The 27,566-nt window shown below is 46.7% G+C and overlaps 1 protein-coding gene across 5 annotated transcripts in view; it reads right to left on the bottom strand.

Annotated features, from left to right (window-relative positions):
• Positions 1-27,566, bottom strand: part of DGKA (diacylglycerol kinase alpha) — a 58,343-nt gene that overhangs the window by 10,809 nt on the left and 19,968 nt on the right. For 2 of the 5 annotated variants that reach the window (XM_033138820.1, XM_033138822.1), the window contains 14 exons: positions 13,291-13,386; positions 12,503-12,579; positions 10,387-10,528; positions 9,790-9,870; positions 9,474-9,523; positions 8,324-8,398; positions 7,382-7,501; positions 6,617-6,734; positions 5,497-5,585; positions 4,652-4,771; positions 3,520-3,618; positions 2,180-2,272; positions 863-936; positions 182-256 (listed from right to left, as the gene is read on the bottom strand). In XM_033138820.1, coding sequence (XP_032994711.1) covers positions 182-256; positions 863-936; positions 2,180-2,272; positions 3,520-3,618; positions 4,652-4,771; positions 5,497-5,585; positions 6,617-6,734; positions 7,382-7,501; positions 8,324-8,398; positions 9,474-9,523; positions 9,790-9,870; positions 10,387-10,528; positions 12,503-12,579; positions 13,291-13,360 — 1,283 coding nt within the window. In that variant the 5' untranslated portion in view covers positions 13,361-13,386. Of the gene's footprint in view, positions 1-181; positions 257-862; positions 937-2,179; positions 2,273-3,519; positions 3,619-4,651; positions 4,772-5,496; positions 5,586-6,616; positions 6,735-7,381; positions 7,502-8,323; positions 8,399-9,473; positions 9,524-9,789; positions 9,871-10,386; positions 10,529-12,502; positions 12,580-13,290; positions 13,387-13,706; positions 13,731-15,715; positions 15,784-15,930; positions 16,010-27,566 lie in introns of those variants that run through there. The other 3 variants (XM_033138819.1, XM_033138823.1, XM_033138824.1) reach the window with 3 other exon arrangements.

The raw sequence follows: 27,566 nt of genomic DNA, 5'->3' as shown, positions 1-27,566 counted from the left end.
ACAGACACAGACACAGACACAGACACAGACACAGACACAGACACAGACACAGACACAGACACAGACACACACCATTTCCCACCAGCTACCTGCTTTATCCTTCAAGAGATGTGAAACGTGGGCAACTACTGTCACAACAGGAAGACACAGCTGACATGCACTGAAGGTCATAACAACTCACCCAGGTCCGGGGCCCCCCTTCAGTAAATTGTAGACCTGCCGTGGATTGAGGAGGTATTGAAATTTCCGCAGCACCCTGCCAATAAGATGGGAGGAAAGATAGCCAATCAGAAACCACCTTAGTCAAGTTCGTAATATGCTTTGCAGGAGAAACCAAGTTTGTGGGACATGCTTACAAATGATGGGGTCTCGTACATTAAGGGATGGTCAGCTAGTGTCCCACTGACCAGATCTGGAGCCCCAAGCAATTTTAACAAGCTCCTGGCAGCCATGACAAATGCGAATTGTATAAGTGATTACCCAGAGTTTTCCGGCAATTAAAAGGGGGGGGGGAGTTTCCATGTTGTAAGAGATATATTCTGCTGGGATTTTCTATAGAACCTCAGACAAAAAACTCATAAAAAATAAACTGCATCGAACCACCTGAAAGCAAAAGTGGTGTGGACCATAAGACACACATCCTAGAAAAAAAGAATGATGTGGTACAATGGGTCAGCACATCTGGATCTTAATCTGAAGGTTGGTGATTCGTGTCCACCCAGGGATGGCTGTGGCCAGGATTCCTGCATTGCAGAGGGTTGGATTTGATGACCCTTGGAGTCCCTTTCCAGTTCTACAGTTCTATGATTTTAGCCTCCCCTGCCCTGCCACCTTTATGCTTCAGACCCCATTCCCCTCTCACCTCTCTCCCTGCTTCCCACCACTCTTGGGATTGACAAAGACAAGCAAGGGGTGAGTGTCAGGCACCGGGATGATCTGCGGAAAGACAGATGGAAAGGGTTTTTGGAGAGCAGCTTGGCCAATGGTCAAATTCACTTTTCCACTCCTGTTAACAAGCAAACAGCACTGTAGCACAGGAAGGGATGGAGAAACAGGCATGTAGATGCGGTTGGGTACAGCTGAAATCGATGGGATGTGGGTGGCGCTGTGGTCTAAACCACTGAGCCTAGGGAGCTTGTTGATCGGAAGGTCAGCGGTTCGAATCCCCGCGACGGGGTGAGCTCCCGTTGCTCAGTCCCAGCTCCTGCCAACCTAGCAATTCGAAAGCACGTCAAAGTGCAAGTAGATAAATAGGTACTGCTCCAGCAAGAAGGTAAATGGCATTTCCGTGCGCTGCTCTGGTTTCAGCAGAAGCAGCTTAGTCATGCTGGCCACATCACCCGGAAAAACTGTCTGCGGACAAACATTGGCTCCCTCGGGCAGTAAAGCGAGATGAGCGCCGCAACCCCAGAGTTGTTCGCGACTGGACTTAACTGTCAGGGGTCCTTTACCTTTACAGCTGAAATCACCCCTAACCACCCACCTCTTCCCTTTGCTATGAATGTGGCTTCCAGAGAGGTCTATGGAAAGCGATACATACAGCTCTTGGGTTCACTGTGGGCCTGTACACACGTGGCAATTTTAAAACAGCTTAAACTGTCATAGTTGTTCTTCCTATCCCCTAATCTCTTGGGGTGGTTTTGTTTTTTGTTTAAACCTGAAGGGTCCAATTATTCTGCAGCACCCTGCACTGAGCAATCATACCCGGAGTCCCTGGAGGAAAGCCACAGCAGTCAGAACTAGTTTAGGGTTACAATGCAATTGAGCCCTCTGACCCAGCAAGTCTTCTGCTTCAGCAAACAGCAGCTGCTGAGGATTTGAATGGGTGACCTGCATGCATGGTTCAAAAGCGGTTTGAGCTTAAGCTGCATTAAAAACAAACAAACCCTAAAACCCTGCACTGACCGGACCGTATATTCAGTATATTCTCTCACTGGTATTACCAAATTTCACACATGGCACAAACAGCATGAGAGGGACTCGAATGTGCTCCAGCTCGAGGGCAAGGGACGTTTTAAGTATTAACTAACCTCCCTCTCCTGCCAACTTCCTGGTTTATTTGTGACTTACATCAATGCGGAAGGCATTGCTCAGACAAGCACAGGACCTCAGCGCCAACAGGGTACCAACAGTAAGTGGGGACCTGGCAACACCCTCCTTCCAGTTTCCCCAGGCTCACCCGCAGTGCCTGTCCCTCAGGGGTGGTGAAGGGCTGAGCTGGCTCTTCTGAAGGGGTCCCACAGACTCCGTTCTTCTGACTGTTCTGTCGCTCCTGGGACACAGAAAGGGGCAAGAATCAGCAGGGGAAGTAGCACCACAACAGCTCTAAGGCACAAACAAGCAAGCAAGCACCAAGAGGATGGGTACATTTCTAAGACCTGCAGCTTGCTCCTCCCTTTCCTTCAACACCTACTTAATGTGCTCCTTATGTGCATTCTCCTGTATTGAGAAAAAACAGGCCTATCTCCAGAGCAAAAGCAGATTCTGAGAATTATATGCATGTGCCAGAAATGTGGTGATATGTACTTTACAGTAGACGTCACTGCTGAAATTATGCCATCTTGTCTTAAACTGGACCATATCAACAGCAGCTTTTCGTCTAGTCAATTTCACTCCCGAGTCAAACTTTTAAAAAATCATCTTAAATACACAGAGCATTGCAGAGGGACAGAGTTAACATTTTCTCTAACCCCCACACCTTTTAATAATAATAATAATAATAATAATAATTTTAAAAAAATGTACCCCATCCATCTGACTGGGTACCCTTTCCCATACTAAGCATACATAGATATATACAGTGGTGCCCCGCTAGACGAATGCCTCGCTAGACGAAAAACTCGCTAGACGAACGGCATTTGTCTAGCGGAAGCTGCCCCGCAAGACAAAAAAGTCAATGGGGCTGCTTCGCAAGACGAAAATTTTTCGTCTTTTTTTTTCCGTCTAGCGAAAGTGCGGCTGTCATTGCCGCTTTGCTAGACGAAAAACCCGCTAGACGAAAATTTTCGCAGAACGAATTATTTTCGTCTAGCGGGGCACCACTGTACGAATTTTAAAACCTTTAAAAAAATAGTTACAAAACTACTTCGGTGCTTAGGGACTGAAGAAGAAATGCTGTATGCAGAATGGGCATTCTCAACAATAGGACTTGCACCCAGATATAAACACAATCTATTGCAGCCGCAATGATTTCTAAGAGTGTGCTTTAGTGCTTTAGCTGGAAGCAGAATGAGAACTTACAAAAGTGCTTGATCAGATACTATGGTAGGACACAAGAAACAATGTACATTATGGGCAGTGACTGCTCTCTCGCCCTGCCTCCAAATCTTTTAAAAACAATTGTTAGTGAGCAGGCTGCATCAATGGGGATAGCTGCGATTCCTGCATTGCAGGGGTTGGACTAGGTGGTTCTTGGGGTCCCTTCCAACTCTATTATTCTGCGCATAGGTGTTGTGTGTGGGGGTGTAAACACGTGCAAACATTTTGTGTATAATCCATGTGTCTCAATAAGCCTCTCACCAGCACAACAGGGTAGATTGCTGAAGGTGGCAGGATATGATCTTTGAGGACCCCGCAATCACAAGTTGAAGGCATGAGAGACCCGCACTCGTCATGGATCTAGAGAGGGAGAGATTTTACACACACACACAAAAAAGTTTATTCTGAGTTCTGCCCTGCAAAACGGAAAGGGTGGAAAGGTACCACCAAAAGCCTTGAATGCAATCTCTTCCTTTCACCTAGAACACCAGTTCAGGAACAGCATTTGTGATTTTGCTCTCTGAACTATGAAGCAAGACAAAAATGCCGATCACTTTTAACTGATGAAATGAGAGTTCTGCCTACATATAAAACACACACAAAAATCACTTAGCAGAATAGATATGCATCAGTTACTTATAATGTGGCACACTATGCCAGGAAGGCATAAACCAGTCAGGCTTTATTAGGCCACAGGACAGTCCTCCAGTTCCGTTGTTGCTTTCACCTCCCACCTTTTCACAGGCTCCCTTGAGAAATGCTCCTCCTCCCCACAAGTCCTCTATTCCACTAATCCTCTGCTGCCCTTTGCAGATCTTGCTGCGCCTATGCAGGGAACAGCCTTAGCTTAGTTGTAGAGCACCTGCAGGTTCCCCGCAGCCTCTCCGGGTAGGGCTGGGAATGCCCCCTGCCAAAAGCCCCAGAGAGCCACTGCCTAACAGTGTTTAGGCAACACTGAGTTAAAACCGACAAATGGTCTGACTCAGTACATGGCAGCTTCCCGTGTTCCGATGCTTGGCAAGCCAGAGTGCAATGGAGGACTCCTTCCTGCAAGGTGACAGGAACACCTGGAAGGGGCCACTCTGTGATCAGACACAGTCTCGCTTCTCGCAGCCATTCTGGCACATGGGATGGGGCCATTGGTTGCATCCCGGCTGCTGCTGCTGCTGCTTCTCCCACCCACCCTGCAAAACAACTAACAAAGCAATGAGTGCTTAGAGGGCTCTCTACAGTGAATATAGAGATGCATCATGATCTTCTAAATGAGGGAAGGGAGTTTGAAATGCAAGCAGACAGATAACTGAGAAGCAGGCCCTTAATGACAAGCCATTCCTGACTTATGGCACCTATGCCTCCAATCAGGGAAAACTGGGGGGGGGGGGTATGAATTCACCTTCTGATGGCACCAGGCACAGTGCATTCCCGTCAGGCTCTGAAAACTCTTGATCTTCTTCTGACACCGGTCGCACTTGCTGCCGTCACAGCCGCCTCTTACCCAGATGTGGGCTTGTGCCTGCAAGTGGAAGAGCGATGGGCACATGAAAGTGGAGGGACGGGGACCACTGGGCTTGATCAGCAGAATCAGAACCCACAGCTCTCGAGTTCTAGCCCTGACTCGCTGGAGAGAAGATAGAGCTAAAAAGATTGGAACAGGAAGGGGAGAATGGGAGCCAGAGCTCTAGAGTCCTTTGTCCAGGACCTCCTCTCCCAGCTCTTTCATGCTATTTCCTGATGGTTAAGAGGACTGATGCAATTAAATTGGGCAGGAGCAAAGAACTAAGGTGCTTATAATTAGCTGGGCATTCACTATTTACTTGGCTAATGATTTTGGAACTGTGAGGTGTGATGACGCTGCCAAGGAGATGTGGAGGTCATGAATGGATTAAGAGATCTGAAGAGAAGAAATAATTCCTAGAGATGTGGTCTGGGGACAGGTGAAGACAATCCCACATCCAGGAGAAGAGGAGAGGGGCAGCACCCCACAAATCCTTAGAAAAAATGGATCCAGTGAGTTCCTAAACTGAAGGCATGAGAGTCAGTGGAGGGAACTATAGAAGGAGACAATCTGTTCCCTGGCTTGGACAGGAGATCATGACAGAAAGGAGGGAGGCTGAGGATACACAGCAGGGGAGGAAAGGAAGCAGAGACAGGGGCAGCCTGAAAGAAACCCTAGGTAATAATGCAGCCAGATGAGTCGAAGGACGCAATGCCCTCCCCTCCTTTGCCCACTGTACTCACACTGGTGTCACGGCGGCTCTTGGCATAGGTGCTGATACAGCTCAGTGGGGCTTTGCGGGCACAGCGCTCATGCACTGTGAACTTGCAAACTGTGGGCAAAAAGAAGGAGGAGGATGAATTTGTTGACATGCAAGCAACCAGGGACTGAATATGCAACTCCAGTTACAGACTGCCCCATGAAATCCCCACCCCATCAACAGGTAATGCCGCCCAGATTCAGGCCTCTCATTTCCTTCCACTCTCCCCGCTTCCTGATCCTTCCATCAGCATCCTGCAAGCACAGAACCACCAAGAACACCTCTCCAAGAGGAGAGCATGAGAGGCTAAGGGATCCAATAAGTTTTCGTTTCACACGGAGCACAACCAATTGTTGAACGGATGTCGCGTTTTCTGACTACCGAAACTGCAGCGCTCCGTGCCTGGGGATCATGCAAATCTCTCCAAGGGCAATGCATTATTTGCCCCTCCTGGATACTGTTTGTGACATACAGTGATGAGAAACGCTTGTTAAGTAGCAAACCCCCTCACCCCATGTACATGCCACATTGCAAACCATGCTTTAAAGGAGCTTCCAGATTTTTAATAGCAGCAAGCAACTATTGGGCAGCTCATGGAAATCCCAGCTTTATTTTCTTTTAAAAGGCAAGCTTCTAGGAAAGTTGTTGGATTGCTGCTACTGTTGTTTTAAGAGGAGAGGAAGTGCCTGCAAAAATGTTGGGAGAAGAACGGAATTGCAGGGGCTTCCAGAGCAAAGGTGCTGGTGTGCATGGCTTTCAGTGGCAACCCTGTTGGATCTCCAGAGGCCACAAGAAATTTCTGATCTAGTCAGATTCACTCAAAGGGGAAAATTAAAACACCCCTCCGCCCTCTGCTCAGTGGTACAGGCCACGCTGCCGGAAGCTAATTTTTTTGTTAGTTCTTCCTGAAGATGCCTCAAGCATGGCAGCGTTTGGAGGACACTCCCTCCTCCTGCTCTCCACCCCCAGGTTCCCTTGTTCACAAACGCAACATTCGCAGGGCACTTATTCCACAGCAGGGGCGGGCACATACTAGAGAAGCCCATACTGGATGAAAGGAGGAGATGACCACCTTCACCCCAAAGACAAAGGGAGCCACTCACAAGTGCAGCGCAGGCCCTGCTTGCGCAGCCCCAGCAGAAGCGTCTCACACACGTTGCAGTAAACGGGCCGGTTGAAGTGCTTCAGGCGCCAGAGGTGCTGCCCATCATCCTTCATGGTCTGCAGCAATGGAGGAAAGCAGGCAGTGAGGGCAGAGGTTGGTTTTTGTTGTTGTGTGTGACTGTTTTGTGAATGGGAGGGGGAGAGAGATATCAGGGCCCACAGGAGGTGTGGGAGGGAATGGGTTCTAGGAGGGTCAGAATTTTGGACAAAGGTTGGCATGTTTTTGGGGTGGGAGGGGTAACATTGCCTTCAAAATGTGCATGTATGGACCTATAACTTTGGCCCCTTGGAATGAACTAATACAAGAGTAAAAATATTAATTTTTAATAAATATTTTAGGATGGGAGGACTCTCCTCCAAGAAGTCCCCATGATGGAGAAATGCACTACATGGAGCAGAGGTGGCTATTCTGTGGTGTGTCAGGTGTTGCTGGACTGCAGCTCACATTCCCCCTTAATAAAACCAGCTTGTGACTTATCCATCAAACAGGATGGCGGCTTGAAGCCCAAGGAAGCCCCAGGTAATATTAATATGTGGCTAGAAACTATTACTGCTTCCTGTACTGGAGATCACAGAATGCCCCCCTGTCCCAGACCACAGCACCTTAGTCTGACTCAGATGGGCAGAGGTGTGTCTGCCTGTCTTATTATCTCAGCCCCCATCTCCTTTCCCCGTCCTTCTCCCTTGCCCCTCTGTGCACTTACAGCCTCCAGTCCAAGTAGCACCAGGAGGGGAACGGTGGTGGCGCCGCCACGGAGCCACTCGGATAGAGACACTGTGCCACTGCCGTCGTAGTCAATCTCTCGCATCATCTCCTGCAGGATCTGTGGCAATGAGAGATGGGAGAAGGAGAGGGCATGAGACGGCTTGCTGCAGTCCACTCAACACATGTTGACATGCGCACCATGTCTTGTTCCCCAGCTCATTTTTATGAGGCACGCCTAGGAGACAAAGCCATTCTTCCCGAAATGTGCATCCAAGAATCCAACGTTATTTGCAGCCTATGGCATATTCCATCCACTCCCTGCATCCATCCTCCATCCTCCTCTCTTAAACCCCAAAAGATTTGTAACTGCAAAGATTATTTGGAGAGAAGGGGGGCGGGGAAACAAGAGCTTGTACTCTTCAACACATTGTCCGCCGCAAAAAAGCAACAACCAACCAGCAGAAAGCAGAAAAAGAAGAGGTCACTCTATGAGGACACTCCCATCCAGATTTTATATATGAACCCCATTAGCCTGCCTTGGCTCATTTAACCGTCAGAGTCTTCTCTTCCAACTAAATACACTCTCTACTCCATAACTGCGCAGCTTGAGCTCCATCCCCTTCCTGGTGTTGTGCTGAAGACAACACCTTATCCAGCTTCCCTGTGTGCTCCATTAACCCCAGATTCTAAGAGACAGCAAAATTTGCAGTGTTTCCCAAACCTGGGTCTCCAGTTGTTTTGGGACTACAACTCCCATCATCCCCAGCTAGCAAGGCCAGTGGGTCAGGGATGATGGGAATTATAGTTGAAAAAAAATAGCTGGAGACCCATGTTTGGGAAACACTGCAAGAGCCAGCACTTCCCAGCATAGGTGAGTATGTGTGTGTGATGGAACGGAAATATGCCTAGTGAAAATCAGGTATGGGTATTCTGCACTTACTGGCTTAAGCTCAGTGACGTCCCAGTCCAGATATTCAGCCACACGCATCATCTGTGTGATTATGCGGTCCACCTCCTACAGAAGAACATAGTTTAAGGCCTGCATTAAAGGTAAAGGCAGTTGCTTACATAAAAAAGTCCAGGCACATTAGAAACTGGGGGGCATTTAGAGAGATACAGTCAGGAGTCAAGAAACTCCACTTGATAATAGGTGTCCCTGTATCACAGATTGGGAGAAGCCAAAGACAGCATCATATCTCAGCTTGCTCAAAATAGGATGGCTATCTTTGTTCTAGCAGGAGATGCAGCAAACTTCACTTGCTGATTTTCTTCCTATCATGCTGCTGTTAAAGGCATAGGAGCCCTGCCAGGAAAAATCATCAAATCATCAAAGTGAATATGGCGTGGCTCTGGTCTCTGACATTAGTTGGATTGGGCCAGGAGAGCACATCCACCACACTGCATTGCTAAGAAAATATGAAAAAAAGATTTGCTCCCTTTTGCTCCCAAATTTCCTCTTCCAAATATGGCATCCATGAAATAGCAGAAGCCCAGAAGGGCTGGAATCATAGCCAGGATGGGGTCCCTCTAGGCTGCAAAATCGGTGGTAATGTGGAAATCTCCCACAGAAAGCGGAAAAGGTGGAATGCTGGAAAACAAACAGCAGTGCTTCTGTGCCAAGGCAACAAGATACAGACCTCCTGGGAGCGTGGAGGGAAAAGTCCACATGAATGCAAACCAGAGATAAGCAATGAGGGGAAAATGAGCACCTCAAATGAGGGAAGGAAGGCAATGTATTTTGGGCACCATCAAGGGCAGGAGTGGGAGAGACAGAACAACAGGGAACAACGTACCAGGATGTTCTCCTGAGCAAGCCTCCCTAAAACAAACCTTGTGCGAGAGAACATCCCTGTAGATGTCAGTTGGGGCTCATGTCAATTAGTGTGGGTGGGTGCCACTGAAATACCTTGGGTCATCCCAGGTACAAAAAGCGCAAATTTTCAAAAGCTTTGTGGGTGGAGACGTGTGTTGCTGGGTGTGTGGGTGTGTAGCCTGTAATGCCTGAATGGGAAAAAAGAGGAAAGGAATGGGGAGAAGAGATCCAATGCCAACAGGCCCAAGTTAGCTCCAAAAGATCTCATGCTACTCACTGAACTGTCGAGCAGGCCATTCCCATCTTTGTCATAGAGCTTGAAGGTGACTGTGGGAGGAGAAATAAGATCAGAACTAGAAGCTTCAGGATCAAAGGGGAAAAACCTCTGCCATCTCCCTTCTGGTTCAGACACCTTCCATAAAGACCCCATTTCCTCCCAACCCTTCACCAAGCCTTTTCCCCCTCAAGAACTGGCAGGGACAGATTTTCATCAGTGTTTGTTTACCCCCAAACCCACCCACCCCAATATCTGAGGCTAAGAACTGGGGTCCTCAGCGGCCTCATCCTCTCTTGATCCTTTCGCAGTTACTCACATTCCAGTTTGTCTTCTGGCCTTCCACCTTCCAGCAGAGAGAAGTAACAAGAGACATCATTGACGCATACAAAGCCACTGGCTGGAAAGCAAGGTGGGAGGGAGAGAGTGAGAAGGCTGTAGGGGCAAGAGATCTGTCAATAATTCTCCACCCTAGGGGCTGCTAGATATTACACTGCATTCACATTTATGTACTGTGTTAAAAAAACAACAACTCTCAATATATTTTTATTTCAGGCTGCATTTCATTCATTGTCATCACCTGCTGTATATCTCTGTTTATTGTTCTTTTGGGGCTCACTCTAAGGAGTTTGTTGTTTTGTTTTTTGTTTTTAAAAAAAACAGTTTTCAAATAAGTGTTATGATTTCTGTATGCCACCTTGAGAGGACATTTGTCCTAAAAGGCAGGATATAAATAAATCAGATGCTAAGTCGAACCTCCACCCAAAAAGGATGCTTAGCAAAGCATCCGTCCCTACTTTTTAAGCATTTTTGGGATGTTTTTTTTTCCACCACCACCAGAGGATGTGCAGATCCCACGCACCCCCTGAATAAAAGCAAGAAAATATAGCAGCCTTTCTGCTGGAAGTCTCCTTACTTGATTGCACCCCTGGCTCTGCTGTGGCCTGTCCTGCCGTAGTCTGGAAAGACATGAAGAGATGGCTGCAAAGTTCATCTGAGATCTCCTCTGCTTCCAAGTAGGTTTTCAGGAAGAGCTTGAAGCCCTCGAAGTCTATCGTCTGGCAACGACATCAGTAGAAGAATGAAAGCGACAGAAGAAAAAGAGGAGAATGTGAGGAAACCCATCCTATCAGTTGCAATAGAAAGTGAACAGAGCACTGATCTGAGCGATGTCAATGTTACGGTAGTGGTCTTGCGTGGTAAGGGAGAATGGAGAACCTCAATTGTTCTGTCCCTGATTTAATGGGAGTGAATAAATAATCTCCTCTATAATGGAAAACTGATTGGGACAGGGTTTTTTTTAAAAAAAATGCAGGGATTTAAGACATGTAAAATGAACCATGGAAAGAGAAGAAGGGAAGTCATTGATGCTTTAAGGATGTAAAATGAGTATGTGAAATTGTAAAACAGAAAATTTAATAAACATTATAAAAATAAATTAAAATAATCTCCTCTCCATTCGCTCCATTGCATGGCAGCTATTGGATTAGCAAACACAGGAAGGGGAAGAGTCAACACACAGGCTGAGTAAGAGACAATGGTGAAGCAACAGGGAAGACTTGCAATGCATAGGGCAGGTTCACGATTATCCACAGGAGAGCTTTGGGTTGTTTGATTATAGGAAGGAAGGCAAAAGTAGAGATTCAGCACAGGCTCAGTAGATTGTGTAAATGCTGTGGATGGGATGAATCTTGATTTCGGCAAAGCATCTGACAGAGTCCCTCGCTATATTTTGGTGAGCAAACTGGTTAAATGTGAGTTAGGTGATAATACTGCCAGGTGGATCCACAACTGTTTGGGAAACCATGCTCATCCATGGTTCCTCACCAAACTGGAGGGATGTCACAAGTGGGATGCCGCAGGAATCCAAGCCTGACATTTTTATCAGCAACACAGTGGACGGACTCTTTATCAGTTATGAGGATGATACAAAACTGAGAGGGACAGTTAACAACTCAGAAGATACAAATAAAATTCAAAGGGACCTTGAGAGAAGAGAAAACGGGGATGACATTGACAAATTAAACAGGAACAAATGCAAATAGGAAACAAACTAAATGCAAACGCAAATAGGAATGCAAATAGGAAACAAAACTACAAGTAAAGGGTGAGGGGTGCTTGGCTCAACAGCAGTACATGCGAAAGGGATATTGAGATTATAGTCAGCCATGAGCTGGGCATGAGGCAGCAATGTGAGGCACCTGCAAAATAGGCTAATGCAACTCTGGGCTGCATTGACAGAACCCTTGTTTCCAAGTCACAAGAAGGAATTTGTTTTCATTTTTTTGTTTTGCTTGGAGTACTTCTTTACTAAGAAGAATGTAGACAAATTGGAGCAAGTTCAGATAAGGGTAGCGAAGATGATCAACTGTATGGAAAACAAGTCCTATGAGGAAAGGCTGAAGGAATGAGCTAAGTTTAGTCCAAAGATGAGAAGGCAGATGCGGGACATCATGATAGCACAAGTACCTAAAAGGCTATTGCATACAAGGTAGCAAATATTTGCTCTCTGCTAATCCAGACGGCAGGATTAGATCTAGTGGTCTTAAATGACAAGAGGGTGGATCTCTATGGAACTTTAGGATCAACCTCCTATCTGTAAGAACAGGTTAAAAATTAGCACCCCTAGCAAGGCGTTCTGTCGTCCCACCTCCCCCCCAAAAATTGCCTTTGTGTCATCGTGTGAAAAGGACGAACATTCTCCCACGTTTGATCTTGCTACGACAGTGGTGATGTGTTGCCACACACATATGCATCCTATACTCCATAGATAGGTGAATTTTGCACCTCTCCTGTGCCTGCATCCTGGTGGGGGCTGGTTTTGCCAACCCCCAGGTATGCCACACCTGGGACAAGAGAGGTTCGAAGAGATGGCATATTGCTTTGCAAGGTCACCTTGCCTTCGTGAACTTTGGGGGTAAATTCTTTTCTTGGAATGAGTGATTCCCTCCACCACCACCACCCCCGGCAAAAAATGTACAAATTTTGCAAGGCAAGAGATGAATGGGTGCAGGGGAGAGGAGTGTACTCACATCTCCTTGAAGGTGCTCAGACAATTTACCGTCTCCATAAAATTCCTGCAGCACGTCCTGCACCTTCTTGCTGCTGTCTGTAGGGCAAAGAAAACAGATTGAACAGAGGGAAATTATACAGTGTAGGAAACATGATACATGCCGTGCCCAGGGGTTGTAGGACTCTGCCCTACGTTTGAAAGGAACGTGGGTTACCAGTGGGCTGCAGAAAGGCAGCAGTTCTGGCCCAAATATCTCCTGACTTCCAACGCTTGTGAACCCAGGGCATTAGGAATTTTGGCATTCAACTTCCATGTTTGCCCAGCACTGTTTGGGGCGTGGGCAGGCCAATAATTTCAATCCGGGGAAAACAGGGATCTAAAACTACCTTGCTCTTTTCAAGCCAAGGTACTCCCACAAGCTGCAAGCCGTCCCCCAGCTAAACTCTCACAGACCATACTGCCCCTTTCCCCCATATTTTTCTGTAGCTGCCAAATCAGGATTTCTGACTCCGACATTCCAAGATGATATTACGTGGACAGCTACAAAGTGAACAGACCTTTCAATTACACTCAGCCCCCTCCAGACTGGAACAGGGAGACGGTTCCTTCCCCTTCCTCCCCCCCCCCCCGCCCCAGCTCCATCAAAACAAACCCAGATTTTGGCATGTCAATGTCCCACATGACTCCCTGATGCTTTAGGATGGGGAGTCCCTTTCAACCTTTCCTGTTGTCAAAGTCATTCCCCAATAGGTCCCAGCCCAGTGGGGCCAGCCCAGAGAGATAGATGGGAGAAGGGAAAAGACTCACAGTCGATGTACTTCTGCAGCTGAGTGAACTCCTCTGGGCTGAGCGTGGCCCATTCTTTGCTGTCTGACATGCTGCTGTCCTTGCTCCACTTTATGCCTGCAAAGAACAGGGGAGAGTCAAGGAGATCTTGTTAGGCAGAGCAGTAGAGGCTGATGCTTTGGGCACAGGGTCTTCTCTCTCTCTCTCTCTCTTCTTCCTCTCACACTCTCCTGGCCGATTAGCTGAGCCGGCACATTCTTCTCTGGCACAATTGGTTTCCAGAGCAGCGACTGGGAATTTCGCCACAGCACACCCAGCCACAGAGCAGGCGAGATTCCAGCTGCACAGCCTCAGAGAGAGAGGGGGGGGGAGAGAGAGAGGGAAAGAGGGAGAAGTACCACCAGCAGGTTTAACCCCTGGAGGAGCAGCACAGTCACCAGAGCCGCTTTCTGCTCCCGATTCAGTTGGGATCCTGGCTGGAGCAGAGATGTGGAGGAGGAGGGCGGTCTACAGCCCAAGTGCATAAACACCTTGCACAGCAGCCCTTTTAAATCCTGACATGCTCGCAGGATGCAACCTCTTAAAGGGACAGTCTCCCGTTACCTGCATAAGTAGGGGAGCAGCTGGCGGGGCACTTGCTGCACCTCTTACCCCAGAGCAAGCCCATAGCCACAGACCCACAGGGCGGGGGCACAGGAGGAGGGGGGGAAGGACTCCACCAGAGCTGCCCAGAGAGGCGAGGCAGTGGACGGGATGCTGGTGGTAGCAAGACCATCCAAACTAGAAGGCAGAGGGAAAAGGCAGCGTGGAGAGAAGTGGTTAGGCAAATTTATACCCTTTTGCCGCAGATGGTGCCAGCCCCATTAATATTTAATGGAGAAGAGTCACCGTGCCAAGGTTTCGTGCGTTATTGCTGGAAGCTCCACACATTTCACAGGGATGCGATCCTGGCAAGTGAGTGCAAGGGTGGGGGGGGGGATCTGAAGGGAGCCAGCCAGGCTGGCACACTGCGGAGGCTCACTTCATCAAGGGGAGTTTGGGAAGCTGAAAGCAACACTGGAAAAGCATCAATTAAGGTCCAGCCTTACTGGATCAGAGTAACAATCCATCTAACCCCGCAGCTTGTCGTTGCCAACAGTAGCCTATTTGGGATGCTTCAGGAGAGATGATCAATAATTAAGGGTCTGTTCATCAATCACAGCTTCCAGCAACTTCGTGTTTAAAGAGGACCTGAGCAGAAAGCTACCTTCCCTGATACCTTCAGCCTCCAATAAATGTATTTAGAACCCTCTTTTTTAAAAAGCCCATTTATGCTGCAGGCCTTCACCAAATCCCATGGCAGTGAGTTCCACAGATCAATAAGTTGTGCAGAAATAAAAACTGCTTATTGTTGAGTTTTAGTGGAGACCCCTGAGATTACTTAAAAGCTTTAACAACGATTTAGCCTTGCCTAAGCTATGTATTATTTTTATGCTTTCCCGTCATTGTAACCCTTCTCAAATCTTTATTTCATGAGCCAAACAAGCCATTTTAAAATTATTTCAGATTGTGCCACACACTTTAGGAGAATGGCGGCGCAGAACCATGCAAAAGCTCTCTCTGGGTGTGCATTTACCCAAGTTCATCTAGGTGCGCACATTGAACTAATTTTATATAGTTTTCTGGATTATTTCTGGATTTTAAATACATGGGCAACTTCTGCTACGTAGTTTAAAGAAAGGGAGAGAGGAGTAGATGGAGCGCCCAATAGTCAGACATATTCTAAAATTGCCCAAGGTGGGTTCACTATGTAACTTAAGCAAATTCATTCAAATGTAGCCAGTCTGTAAACAGCAACAACAAGAAGACACCTTTCATGCACACAACACTTTACAAACTGCAAGGGAACAGCACCTAGCCCTAAGGGGCTTAAAATCTATGTATCAACACAAGGGAGAAACTGAAGTAGAACAGAAACAGGGAGAGTAAACAATTACCGGTATTTCAGATACACCGTACATACTTAGGCTTAGTTACAGCAAGGTTTTTGGTGTACAAAATTGTTTTTGCTAACAATAGGTTGTTGCCAAAGGCTTCAGGGGAAAATATATCCCAAGTACCAAACTCTAAACTTTCTAGTGGCAAAGAGACTGTGAACCAGGAAATCCCTCGATTCAAATCTTGCCTTCTGCTTCTGCACGATTTGATGAGGGTTTTTTCTTTCAGCCTCTGGTTTGCAGTATGAGGATACTTACCTAACCTACAGGGATGCTTTAAGCATACAGCAGAACAAGCATTGAAGAATTTTAGACTCTGTACATAACTAGTGCAAAGGTGTTCCAGCAACCGGATGTTAGTGGTGGAAAAAGGTGGTGCCTGGAACAGAAGACTTAACAAAGGAAGGTGCTTTATACCTGATCTAGAGTGAGCACTGCCAGTTGCAATGCAGATATTTATGTTTGCTAACCTGTTGCATCAATACTCCTTCCTATGCCTCAGTTTCCCTTTCTTGCAACCCAAGCCCCTCTCCCTTTCCTTAAACCAAGAGCCAACACCTTCTGCTGTCAAGATTTTTTCCAGTTTCATTCCCGCACTTGGGTCCATCTGCTATTTACCACCCTGCAGGCAGGAACCTCCCATGAGTATCATTAATTCATGCTCAGGCAGATCCCTCTGCCTTACTTTGCAATGCTCTAGAGCACTCCACTCTCTCTGCTGGGCATGGAGAGAAAAGCCCTGTACTCAGATCCATTAGTGCTAATAGGACTAATTGCAATTACCACTGTTAAGGGATTAAGGACAGGAAGGGCCCACTCTGACTCTTAATAGCCATTTTTTTAAGGCCCACACAGATCCCCACTTTCCCTCCTCTCCACCCTTCCCTCTCTGGTTGCATTTCTCAGCCACAGCTTTTCCAGATCTTTCTCAGATCCCCAGGTTTGCTCCTTCACTTCTAGACTTCCCTGCCTCAAACCCCTTCTTTCCTGATGCTAGTTTTCATAATATTCACCAGCAGCACAGGGAGAACAGGACAGGGCCCTGGAACAGACCCTCCAAGTGTCCCTATTCTCCACAGTTTCCGATTCGACCACTTTTCTTAGGACGTGCCTATTTTCATTGGAGAAATGTTGGAGTGTATGGGGGGTATGGTATGCGACTCCCGAGAAATTTGAGGGTATGCTGAAATCACAGGTTAATAGGGTGCGGTGGAGAAGGTCGCTGCTAGCACTTGCAGTTTCTCCCACATACTCAACTTATTTAAAGGTACAATAACTCCTCATTCTGTGCTTGTCAACCCTAGGACTGCCAGTGTGGTGTAATGGTTAGAGTGTTGGACTATGACCTGGGAGACCAGGGTTCGGATCCCCACTCAGCCATGAAGCTCACTAGGTGACCTGGGGCCAGACTCCATCTCTCAGCCTAACCTACCACACAGGGTTGCTGTGAGGATGAAATGGAGAGGAGGAGAGCCATGAGCTCCTTGGGAGAAAAGGTGGTCTATATATGTAATAAACACACAGAAACAGCCCTTCACGGTCTCTTGCACTTCCTTCCCAAATAATGTGGGGCACCGAGGGCAGCTTTTTGAAAGCTGAACTTGTCTTGTAGGAAAGAGCACTGAAAGGCACGGAGTATTTGTGGAAAGAAAGAAAGAAAGAAAGAAAGAAAGAAAGAAAGAAAGAAAGAAAGAAAGAAAGAACGTTTAGACAAACAGATTCAGCAGGCAGCTCAGAAGAGACCAAATCAGGCCCAAGAAATTGGAAGTGACTTGCATTGATTTTCCCACCCCATACCTTATTTCATAGGAGCCAAACTCCTAGGGGCCATAGGGACTTCGGCCTTCTCAATAAAATATTTGAGGGGGCTGGAGGCCTGCCTCCAAAGTTGATGGGCATTGCCATTCAAATGGTGTGCGTGCACCGTGTCATGTGATCAATTATGCAGGGCAGGGCATACCTGGGCCCCCACAATGTTTTATTCCAGTTGGCACCTCTGCCTCCTTTGCAGGGAAAGTTTTTAGGAAATGATACACTTATCACTTGGAGAACTGAAACACACTGTCATCATGCCTTGCTTCAAGAAATGACCGCTAAAGCCATGTGAACAGAAAGTCCTTTCTGCAGGACAGGGAGATGGCAGATGAACTTTTTCCAGCTAAAGCACTGGGCAAAAAGTAGGCAGAGCAACAAGTACCTTTGTACTGGAGGTTAGTTTCTCCACACTCACCTCTCTATCCCCCATCTGGGTAAGCAAAAGGCATTATCAGAGTGAAAGGACACATTCTGGTCAGGCGAAAGAACCACTTAGGATACGTGCAGCTCACCAGAGAGGGGTGTGGCCTGGGAAGAATTCTGAGGGCCAGATAGAAAGTCCTGGAGGGACACGTTGGGCCCTAGGTTCCTCATCCTTGCTACATGAGAGTACCAGACATAGCTTTCCCTTTTGTTGCGGGAAATTCCCTTATTATAGCATTGGGAAACAGCAGGGAGGGTTGACAGCTATGGCCAGGAGCAACTTCTCCCGTTACTTGTGCCATGGCACTGCCAATTTTGAGATGGGTGGGCCAAAATTTTCAGTCCGAGGGAAGCAACTAGTTCCCTCTAGTGCCAAAGAATAGAAGGTGATGCGACTTGACTAGACACAGGTCTAAGAAAAAATGAACTTTCTAACATTCTCCCCTTTCAAGGGTTATATAGGGGAAGTGTATATTGCGGACATGCACCTCAAATTTCTCATGTCAAATACCAGTAACGGGGATGAGGGTCTCAAAGGTGCCGTGCCCATGCTGAAGGAATTGGGGATCTCAAGAGTAAAATACTCTGTGAGAAGGGACTGCGAGGGAGACCAGGTGGGTCCTGGGTCCTCAGGGAAAATGACGATCTAACCTTCTTCCCAAGGTGAGGGTAGCCCTATCTTGGAATCAGGCAGGTGCCAAGCTGCCATTGAGCCCTAATGGGGCAGGCTCAGTTGACCGCCAAATGCCAAAGTGCCCATCTGAGGAACAAAGGCTCTTTGGGAGTAAATAAATACTGGTGAGTAAGCCACTCCTCAAGAGTAGACCAAACCCGCAAGCAATGTGAAGGTTCGAGTTTAAAAGCCTTCTGTTTCAGGCACAACATCTTTGCCCCAGTAACATATGGTTGCACGAACAACATCTCTGTACCAGAATGGAGCAAGCTTGTTTTTTCATCTGCTCTGGAGGGTAGGACCCGAACCAATGGTTTCGAAAGGAGATCAGGAAGAACTTTCTGACAGACTCCCACAAGAGGTGGCGGACTCTCCTTCCTTGGAGGTTTTTAAAAAGAGGTTAGAAAGGCCACCTGTCACATATGATCTACCTGAGATCTCTGCATTGCAGGAGATTGAACTAGATGACCCTCAGGGTCTCTTCCAATTCTACAATTCTAAGATTCTAGGATTCCCTGACTTGTGCTGGCCTGCTACCTAGCTAGTCACTCAACCTTTCCTCTAATGTTGCCCCTCTGTTGAGACTCTGGACTGCCCCAACCATTTAGACTGCTGTGAGACACGGATTCTGGGACCACCCTTGTTAAGCCACAGCTGCCCTGCCTTGTGCAGGGCAGAAGGCCTTGAAAGAAAGTTCTGCTTTGAAAAGTGCTCTGGGTTTTTATGAGTCTGGGATGGCTCCCGTGTGTTTTTTGCCACAGCCTAGGTAGTTTATCCTGGAGGCACTTGCAACAGCAACACCGACATATACCAAGAGCTACTGTAACAGCTCCGGGCACACTTTGAAGGACTGATTTACACTTTAGGAGGAGAGAGGGATGGAGCAAAGATGACTGGGGGAGACAGGCCCACAAGCTCCCTTTTCCCGCCCAGCCTGTTGCTTCTTCCCGGCTCTTAAGCGTTCCTGTGTGTCCTACAGCTTTCTGCCAATTCTCTCCCGTCTCTGACAAAAAAGGAAATAAAGCAGAACATAAAACGGAAAAATTCAAACCATAAAATTATACAACTGTGTACATAAGGTCTGCCAGCTAAATAAAACATATGAATATAGGCATGGCTTTGCCATTCAAATACTGAGGATTTGTGGTTGCAGAATTAATGGATGGTTTACTCAGGAATTTCGTATTTTCTGAGGAGGGCGAGGACGGGGCCGGTACACTACTAGTACACTACTAGACAGCATAAAGCTGGCCAAAGCCAGTGCTTGTTGGAGACACAAGAGGGTAGGCTGCTCTGCCTATATGTCCCCTCCTCGCGAGGTGACACTCTGGCCTTCCCTACTGCAACCTGCTTGTCAGGACCTAAATAAAACAATAAATTTCACGTGGGCTATGACAAAAAGGAAACGTTTCCGCGGCAACCACAACAACATCTGCCAAGGTTATTGTAGCCGCTGAATAACAGCAGTTTGGCTGCTGGAAACTAACATGGTTCCCGCTGCTAAAACAATACTGCCATACACAGGATGCCCCAAGTGCATTCTGGGAGGAGAGTTAGTCAGCTGGAGCCTCGGCCAGAATTTCATACTTTTTAAGGTCAGGAGGATCCACTGAGATAATCAGCTTGGAAATCTGTCTCTTTTAGGAAGGCCGCAGAATCTCCTTCAGTCTCCGCAAGTGCTAAACTATGAAGCCACTCCAACAGCCAATAAATAATCCCATGAACACTCCATGCTCTCAGTGCGATGCTCTCTTCCGTGCAGCCAGCAAAACAGCCCAGCCCAGGAATGAATGATTATTTCATGCATGCACAGAGACGAGCTAGGGAGAAGGCGCGGGAGTGCTGGAACTGCAGCGGGTGAAGGAAAAAGCACCTAGCCTTGAGAACTGGTAGTGCTGTAAGCAGAGTTTGAAAGGACCTCATCTGAAGCTATGATTGTATGACTGTAGGGATTGACTAGGATTATATAGGGGAAATATGGTCTGAAGCTCAACATCAAAAAAACTAAGATCATGGCCACTGGTCCCATCACCTCCTGGCAAATAGAAGGGGAAGAAATGGAGGCAGTGAGAGATTTCACTTTCTTGGGTTCCATGATCACTGCAGATGGTGACAGCAGTCACGAAATTAGAAGACGCCTGCTTCTTGGGAGAAAAGCAATGACAAACCTAGACAGCATCTTAAAAAGCAAAGACATCACCTTGCCAACAAAGGTCCGAATAGTTAAAGCTATGGTTTTCCCAGTAGTAATGTACGGAAGAGAGAGCTGGACCATCAAGAAGGCTGATTGCCGAAGAATTGATGCTTTTGAATTATGGTGCTGGAGGAGACTCTTGAGAGTCCCATGGACTGCAAGAAGATCAAACCTATCCATTCTCAAAGAAATCAGCCCTGAGTGCTCACTAGAAGCACAGATCCTGAAGTTGAGGCTCCAGTACTTTGGCCACCTCATGAGAAGAGAAGACTCCCTAGAAAAGACCCTGATGTTGGGAAAGATGGAGGGCACAAGGAGAAGGGGACGACAGAGGATGAGATGGTTGGACAGTGTTCTCGAAGCTACTAACATGAGTTTGGCCAAACTGCGAGAGGCAGTGAAGGATAGGTGTGCCTGGCGTGCTCTGCTCCATGGGGTCACGAAGAGTCGGACACGACTGAACGACTGAACAACAACAACATATAGGGGAAAGCAATCTGCCAAGCATCCTCGAGTCAAGTTGTTTGGAATTTTCTATATGTCCGCAACAACACTTTTGAGTGTTGTCCGGTAGCCACTTGGCAGCCAGTGCAGTTCCTTCAACAACACAAGTGAAGTATGTACATACCTGGATGCCCCATTTAGCACTACAACTGCTGGATCCTGCACTCAGCTGCTGTTTCTGTGCTGGCTGCGAGGACAGCCACAGATACAGCACATTACAGAAACCTAAGCATGTGGATACCAACGCATGACCAGCAGTAGCCAAGCTACCCTATCCAGGAAAGAGCACAGCTGTAATACCAACCAAAGCTGCTTTTTGCCACAGAGGTCACTTGGAGTTTTTAGTGACAGAGATGGTTCCAGGAGCACACCCCAAATGCATACCTGATCCATCAAAGGGAGTGCCACTTCATCCAGAACAGCCAAACAGCCCAATATGGCTTGTGAAGCTGTACCCAGCAAAGCAGTGAAGGATCCTTTCCCTCTCTGGCACGTCTTTCAGTGAAGCAAGTTCAAATTATAGATTTGCTTTTCCAGTTCTATCGTAGTCAATAGGCCTCTCCCTTGCCATGCAGTTTTTTTCTTAAGAGTTTGTGTGTGTGTTTGTGTGAAGCCTGAATTTTGAAAATGAACACTCAGCATTTGCTACTTTTTAATTTTAAGTAAGTACGTAATTTATCTGTCAAGGCTGTAAATCATAACTTGCTACTTGGAATAATGACAAGCTCAATATACTTTTTTTTCCCCTGCTGCTGTTAGGTTTTTTTCTCCCTCCTTTTTCCTGTGGAGGCAGTTTTAGTTCCAGCTGCACACTCCTGTAAATTAAAAGATAAATTGATCCTCACTGTACTACCACACAATTTTTAAACCCCTTTTTCCATTCTGCAATTAAACTGCCCTTCTCCATTATGAAACTTAACTGGAAAACAGATCAAAGCCTAAAGATGTATTTGGCACCTTTCAGGTGCCCATGGCAGTAGGTGGATGCTAGTTCAAGCTGCTTCAGCTGAAGTTATGTTGCTGTTTTTAAAACCCCTCCAACTTCCTCTGCCTCCTACATCCAGCTTTGGCTAGCAAGGGTGCTCCCTGAAGCAAGGTGTTTTAGAAGTACAAGGCACACTAGCTTATCTGATATTAAGCACAGAAATCTGGCATCTTCTCAATAGACATGCAAGTCCACACCAGAGAAAAATGGGCCTGGGGGGATTACCTTGGGTTCAAACGCTTTCAACTTATAAGCAACTATAGCTTATGCAATAAAAGATAACCAAGCATTATTGTGGTTCCTGAGTTCTCATTCACACCAATGAGTTTTTATAAGACATGTCCCTAGTTGATTATATTTCCATCATATATTGCTACTTTCCCCCTCATTCTATGGAATCAACTCAGCAGCAACCACGTTAGTGCATTCCATCTCTCAGAGACATGGATTTCTTTGTTCAGATGGACTCAACCCCCAAATGCAATTTACACGGAGTGCATAATGGTCAGTAATTTTAAAAATGACTCAAATTAAGTATCCTGGATTTTGCAATATGGATCTGTGAAATCAGATTCCCAGCTACTTAAGTCCTAGATCTCAGCTCCCTTAATGGCCACGCTAAACAGCACAGTGGGTTGGAGCAGATGTGCAAGAGAGAACATGGACCAATAGTTAAAAAAGGAAGTACAGGTGGTGGTGGTGGAAGGTCCTACAAATAAGGATATTGGTTTTCACAATGCTATGAACATTTGAGCCTGTAGGTATAATCCTACCAACTCAAATATCCGGTGGTCTAGGTCTGCCTGCCCTTGCTATTCCTCCACTATTTCAGAATGGGAGGCAATGATGAGTGGACACATTGAAATGATTCACTAGGCAAGGGCACACACCCACACCCTGCTCAACTGTGCAAGACTTGAAAAAACCTTGCCCGACATAAAACACTGTAGCTTTGCCAATAGCCGGAGAGACATGTGCGGACAAGCGCAACAGAGACAAAAAGAGACTCATTCTGCTGCACAGCCCTAAATGCTGAAAAGAGGCCGCTCCGTTCCAACAGACAAAGTGAAACAGAGCAGTAAGAAAGATGGAGCAGTGTTTCCCAAAATTTCTTCCCCGATGGACCACTTGACAATTGCTAAGGGCCCTGAAGGACCACTTAATGATTTCACTGCCTATTGTAGCAATTGTAATGTGCTGTGGTAGATGCTATGCTAGATTCCGTAGATCTCAAACTGTAATACAATCCCATAGAAGGAAAAAAAAAGGTGAAAAGGAAATGAAAAATACATATGGCTATTTCATGTAATACATGTACCACTTCCCATCTTCAGCCAAAAATCAACGTACCACCTGAATGAAGCTCACAGACAACTAGTGATTCATGGACCACAGTTTGGAAACCCCTGAGATGTGGGGAAGAAGCAAGACTTTCCTCTAGCACTACCAACCGATGCACAAACCAGAGCAAAGAAGAGTGGCCCCAAACAGCCTTGCTGCGCAGGACCTGCATCTGATCAAATGTGCACAGAGGTCTGAGCAGCAGGGTTGAGGAGGAGAACTGACTCATCTCTGGAGCCAGCCCAGGAGCTTGGAGTTACCAAATCCAGCTAACTAGATCAACATCCTGTGCTAATTTTAGCTTTATGGCAGATGCCCTTGGCTCCAGGGGCCAGGCGTACACAATGCAAACCAGATGCTGGAGGGAGAGGAGCCAGAGATTACTGTCCCAGCTCTCCCCCACCAATGACCTCAAATTGCTGGGGAGGGAACCCCTGGATATACCTAGTTTCCAGCTCTGGGCAATCTCAACTAGAAAGTCATAGCATGCTGTCTTTTCAAAGGGCAATGGATGTTAACTGATGTTGCTAGCTGAGAGAGGTGAGATGACTTTCCAGGGAATATGCCTCACACAGCACCAAATGGAGGCAGTCGTACCACAGCCCTGCCAAGACACAGTGAGCCATGGTCCACCAACACAACCTTGTCTGCCAAAAATAAGACCAAGAATGCACTACTAGTCTGTCTGTAAGTTGGGTGGAGTTGGGAACTATGTTTAAAATTATACGGCTGAAGGGAGTGACAACGGCATACTTTTAACATCTCTAGACCCTAGAGCAAAGGAAAACACTTCTCTGACTCAAGACCACAGCATATGGAATATACCGGTACATATTAGGTACTTTGTGGCACAGGGGCATCTAGACCACACTGAAAACATTATCACATATGGCACAAACAGCCAGCACCTGTAAAAAACTACAGTTCCCAAATCCCCATTGAAATCTGGTTAAATAATATTTGGGATGTGGCTATCGGAATGCCTTACTTGGCACAGAAGGGTAATTAAAGGCACTGTAAGGACAGACACTTTTGGTGAGACTTGGCTTCCTTTCTTTTCCTTTATTAATGAGACAGAAGATACTTTTATTATACCCCCAACACAAGAATCACTATGGAGAGGATACTTGATAATGCATTAAAAAACATAGTTGTACCCTGGATCTCAAACGACTTGCGAAACGAGATCCAAATCCAGAAGTGATTGTTCCAGTTTGCAAATGTTCTTTGGAACCCGAACATCTGTCGTGACTTCAACGGCTTCCGATTGGCTGCAGGAGCTTCCTGCAGCCAATCAGAAGCCACACCTTGGTTTCCAAACGGTTTTGGAAGTCAAACGGACTTCCAGAACGGATTCCGTTTGACTTCCAAGGTACGACTCCATTCCTTGTGTACTGCATATGAAACTTAATAAGAATGTACCTACCACTGGACAAGTTACTGTACTGGTTCTTATATTTACATGAAAAACAATTAAAATTAGGGGGTGGGGGGGGGACTACAGTTCCCAGGATTCCATGACTGTTTAAAGTGGTATGAGTACTGCTTTAAATGTATAAAGCAGATGGGGCTTGGGTTTCTCTTAGGCTCTTATATAACACTTTTTTCCATCAGCAGCTTAGGGCTCATCCACACTTAGCTTTTGCCCTGTACTTTCTAGGCACACATCCATGCTTTTAAGCTCCATGGCCCATCACTTTCCCCAAGAAAACCCACTCCTTAATGCAGAATCAGAACAAACTGCAAATCAAGTTTTCTGCAGATGCCATTTACTCTGATTCAGAGGTAAAGAGCAAGTTTTTGCAGGGAAAGCTTTAAATCACAAAGCTAGAAATGTGGCACCAAAGTCTGGATGAGCTCTAAGTGATCTTCAAATAGTGGCAACCTAGCCAATTCTTTTTAAAGCATGAATAAAGCACTCACGTTAATGTCTTCATGAGAACAAAGCATAACACAAAAAGCAATGCAAAAATGACTCATGCTGGATGGGTTGTGTTCAGCCTAGTGCTATGGGCAAAGGTTGCATCAGTGAAAAGGTTTTCCTTGTGCAAGGGAACCTCCTCCTTCCTTCTCCCAGCACCACCCAAAATCTGGTCTGGGTGTTCCCCCATCCCTCCAGAGCAGATCTGGGGATTGTGCAGGGTGCAAGCAGGAGGTGAACAGGTGAAAATTGGCATTGTGCTAGTGGGAATCCTTGCACTGGCTTCCACTGGTACAACAGGCTAGTAGAGCTCAATGCCTCCAGAGGAGTCTTTAAATGCTGACAACCTCCCCCTTAATCTTGGCACCCACTCTGGCCACCTCCAATAGAATTAATCTGAGTTTTGGGAAACGCATAGAGATGAAAGAGGAAGTGGGAAAGAGTCAGTCTTCTAACTTCCTCCTTTGGTTCCATGTGCTTTTCAAGGGAGAAAAAGGTAGCCAGACCTTGAGAGCACCAGTGGCAACAGTGTGTTTGTGTGTGTGTGTGTGTGTGTGTGTGTGTGAGTGAGAGAGAGAGAGAGAGAGAGAGAGAGAGAGAGAGAGAGAGAGAGAGAGATTTTTCACTTGACCCAAAAGCCCACAACTAAGAGTTCAGGAAACCTTTAAGAAGAGAGAGTAAAAATTGCATCCCCTGCTCATGAACTTGGTTCTTGAAGCTCCACCACCCACCACAATGTGAAAGTCTCCTGGTGCTTCAAACAAACAAACAAACAAACCTAAAAACCTTCACTTTTTCTCCCTTGGCAGCTTGTATGCCTGGAGCTGCTTCCTAGAACACTCCTCCTACTTTACTTGACACCACTCAAAACCCAGCCTAGGAAGGCTTTGGCACAGCCTCCTGGATCCCATGCTCTAGAGCAGGGGTCAGCAACCTAAGGCCCATGGGCCAAAAGCGGCCCATGGAGGCTGCCCCCGAACTGAGCAGCCTGCTCGGCAAGTCCCTGCGCGCACTGCGGGGACTCTCTTCCACAGCTCCAGAAATCGCTTCTGTGCATGTTGAGATGCTGAAAATCGCATCTGCACAGGCACAATTTCCGGCGTCTGGGCATGCGCAGAAGCGATTTCCGGCATCGCACTGCACCAGTCCGGCCCATGGAGGATCTCCGCGGGAGTGATCCGGCCCATGCCCGATAAGCCTTGCCAACCCCTGCTCTAGGGCATGGGTGTGGAACATTTGCCCCTCATGATGTATTTTTAACTACAGCTCCCATCTTCACTGACCATTGGCCATGCTGGTTAGTGCAGATGGGATCTGGAGCCCAGCAACACCTGGAAGGCCACACAGCCCACCTACAGCAAGGGTGTAACTCATATACATATATTTCTTTATTATTTTCCCCTGCCTCCACTTCCACTGCTGCTTACCTTTAGGTCAAATTTTAGACTATAAGTCCCTTAGGGACAGAGACCTGTCCTCTTGTCAGTTTGTGCAGCACCAAGCATACTAAAAATTAAATACTAAAAATTAATTACTTGCTTTTTTTTTTCTTCAATGGACAACAACCACAAATAGTACCAAATTGACTCAAAAACAGAAAAAGGACCACAAACAACCGAAACACCTGAAACGGAAAATCCGCATATGAACACATCCTTCCTTCAATTTCTATACACACAACAGAGATGCAAGTAAATACTGTGATGGGAACACAAGGCCATTTACGTGCACACACCCTTTGATGTCGGAAGCAATCAACAAAGTAGTAAAATAAAAGGACCGTGAGGAAGCTAGGATTCCTGATTTCTGCTCATGATGGGTTACTCTCTACAACCATCTCCAAGAAATGTATTTGGCCACAGTGTCTTGCTATCTGGTTTCAAGCCCAGCCTTCCTAGGCTGCTGAATGGGATACCAACAGACTTTGCCACTATAACTAAACCGTGAGGTGAGTGTTTTGCCTTCCCCCTCTATCCCAGCCCCATAAACACACAGGAACAGAAAAAAACAATGGGGAAGAGTGTGCTTATTTGCCCAGACTTGAGGCCTCACATTGCTAAAGATTTATAAGGCAGCTTCTTCTTCTTCTTCTTCTTCTTCTTCTTCTTCTTCTTCTTCTTCTTCTTCTTCTTCTTCTGCCTAGATTCCTCTCTAAGCATCTGGAGGGTTTGCTGAGTTTAACCCTTATTTAGTACTGGTATTTAGAAGGAAAGAAGAGACTTAACCCTTTGTGGTGGTGTTCTGAGCATTACAATCAAGGAGAAATGTACACAGGGCGGGCTCTAAGGTATTTTTTTTTAAAGCAATCTTATTTTCTGCGATCCTAGCCAAGCAACCTGTCCTATTGTGCCTGATCCTGGGTTTGTTGAATTGTTAAGTAGGATTCCCATAGCTGTCTCCACCAGCTATTATCCCCATCCCTCTTGTGACTTCTGTTATGAAACGCTGCAGCTTTCTGGAATCTT

Source organism: Lacerta agilis, chromosome 2 (genome assembly GCF_009819535.1).
Source record: "Lacerta agilis isolate rLacAgi1 chromosome 2, rLacAgi1.pri, whole genome shotgun sequence".
Lineage (NCBI taxonomy): Eukaryota > Metazoa > Chordata > Lepidosauria > Squamata > Lacertidae > Lacerta > Lacerta agilis.
This window is presented reverse-complemented; position numbering and strand designations above follow the sequence as displayed.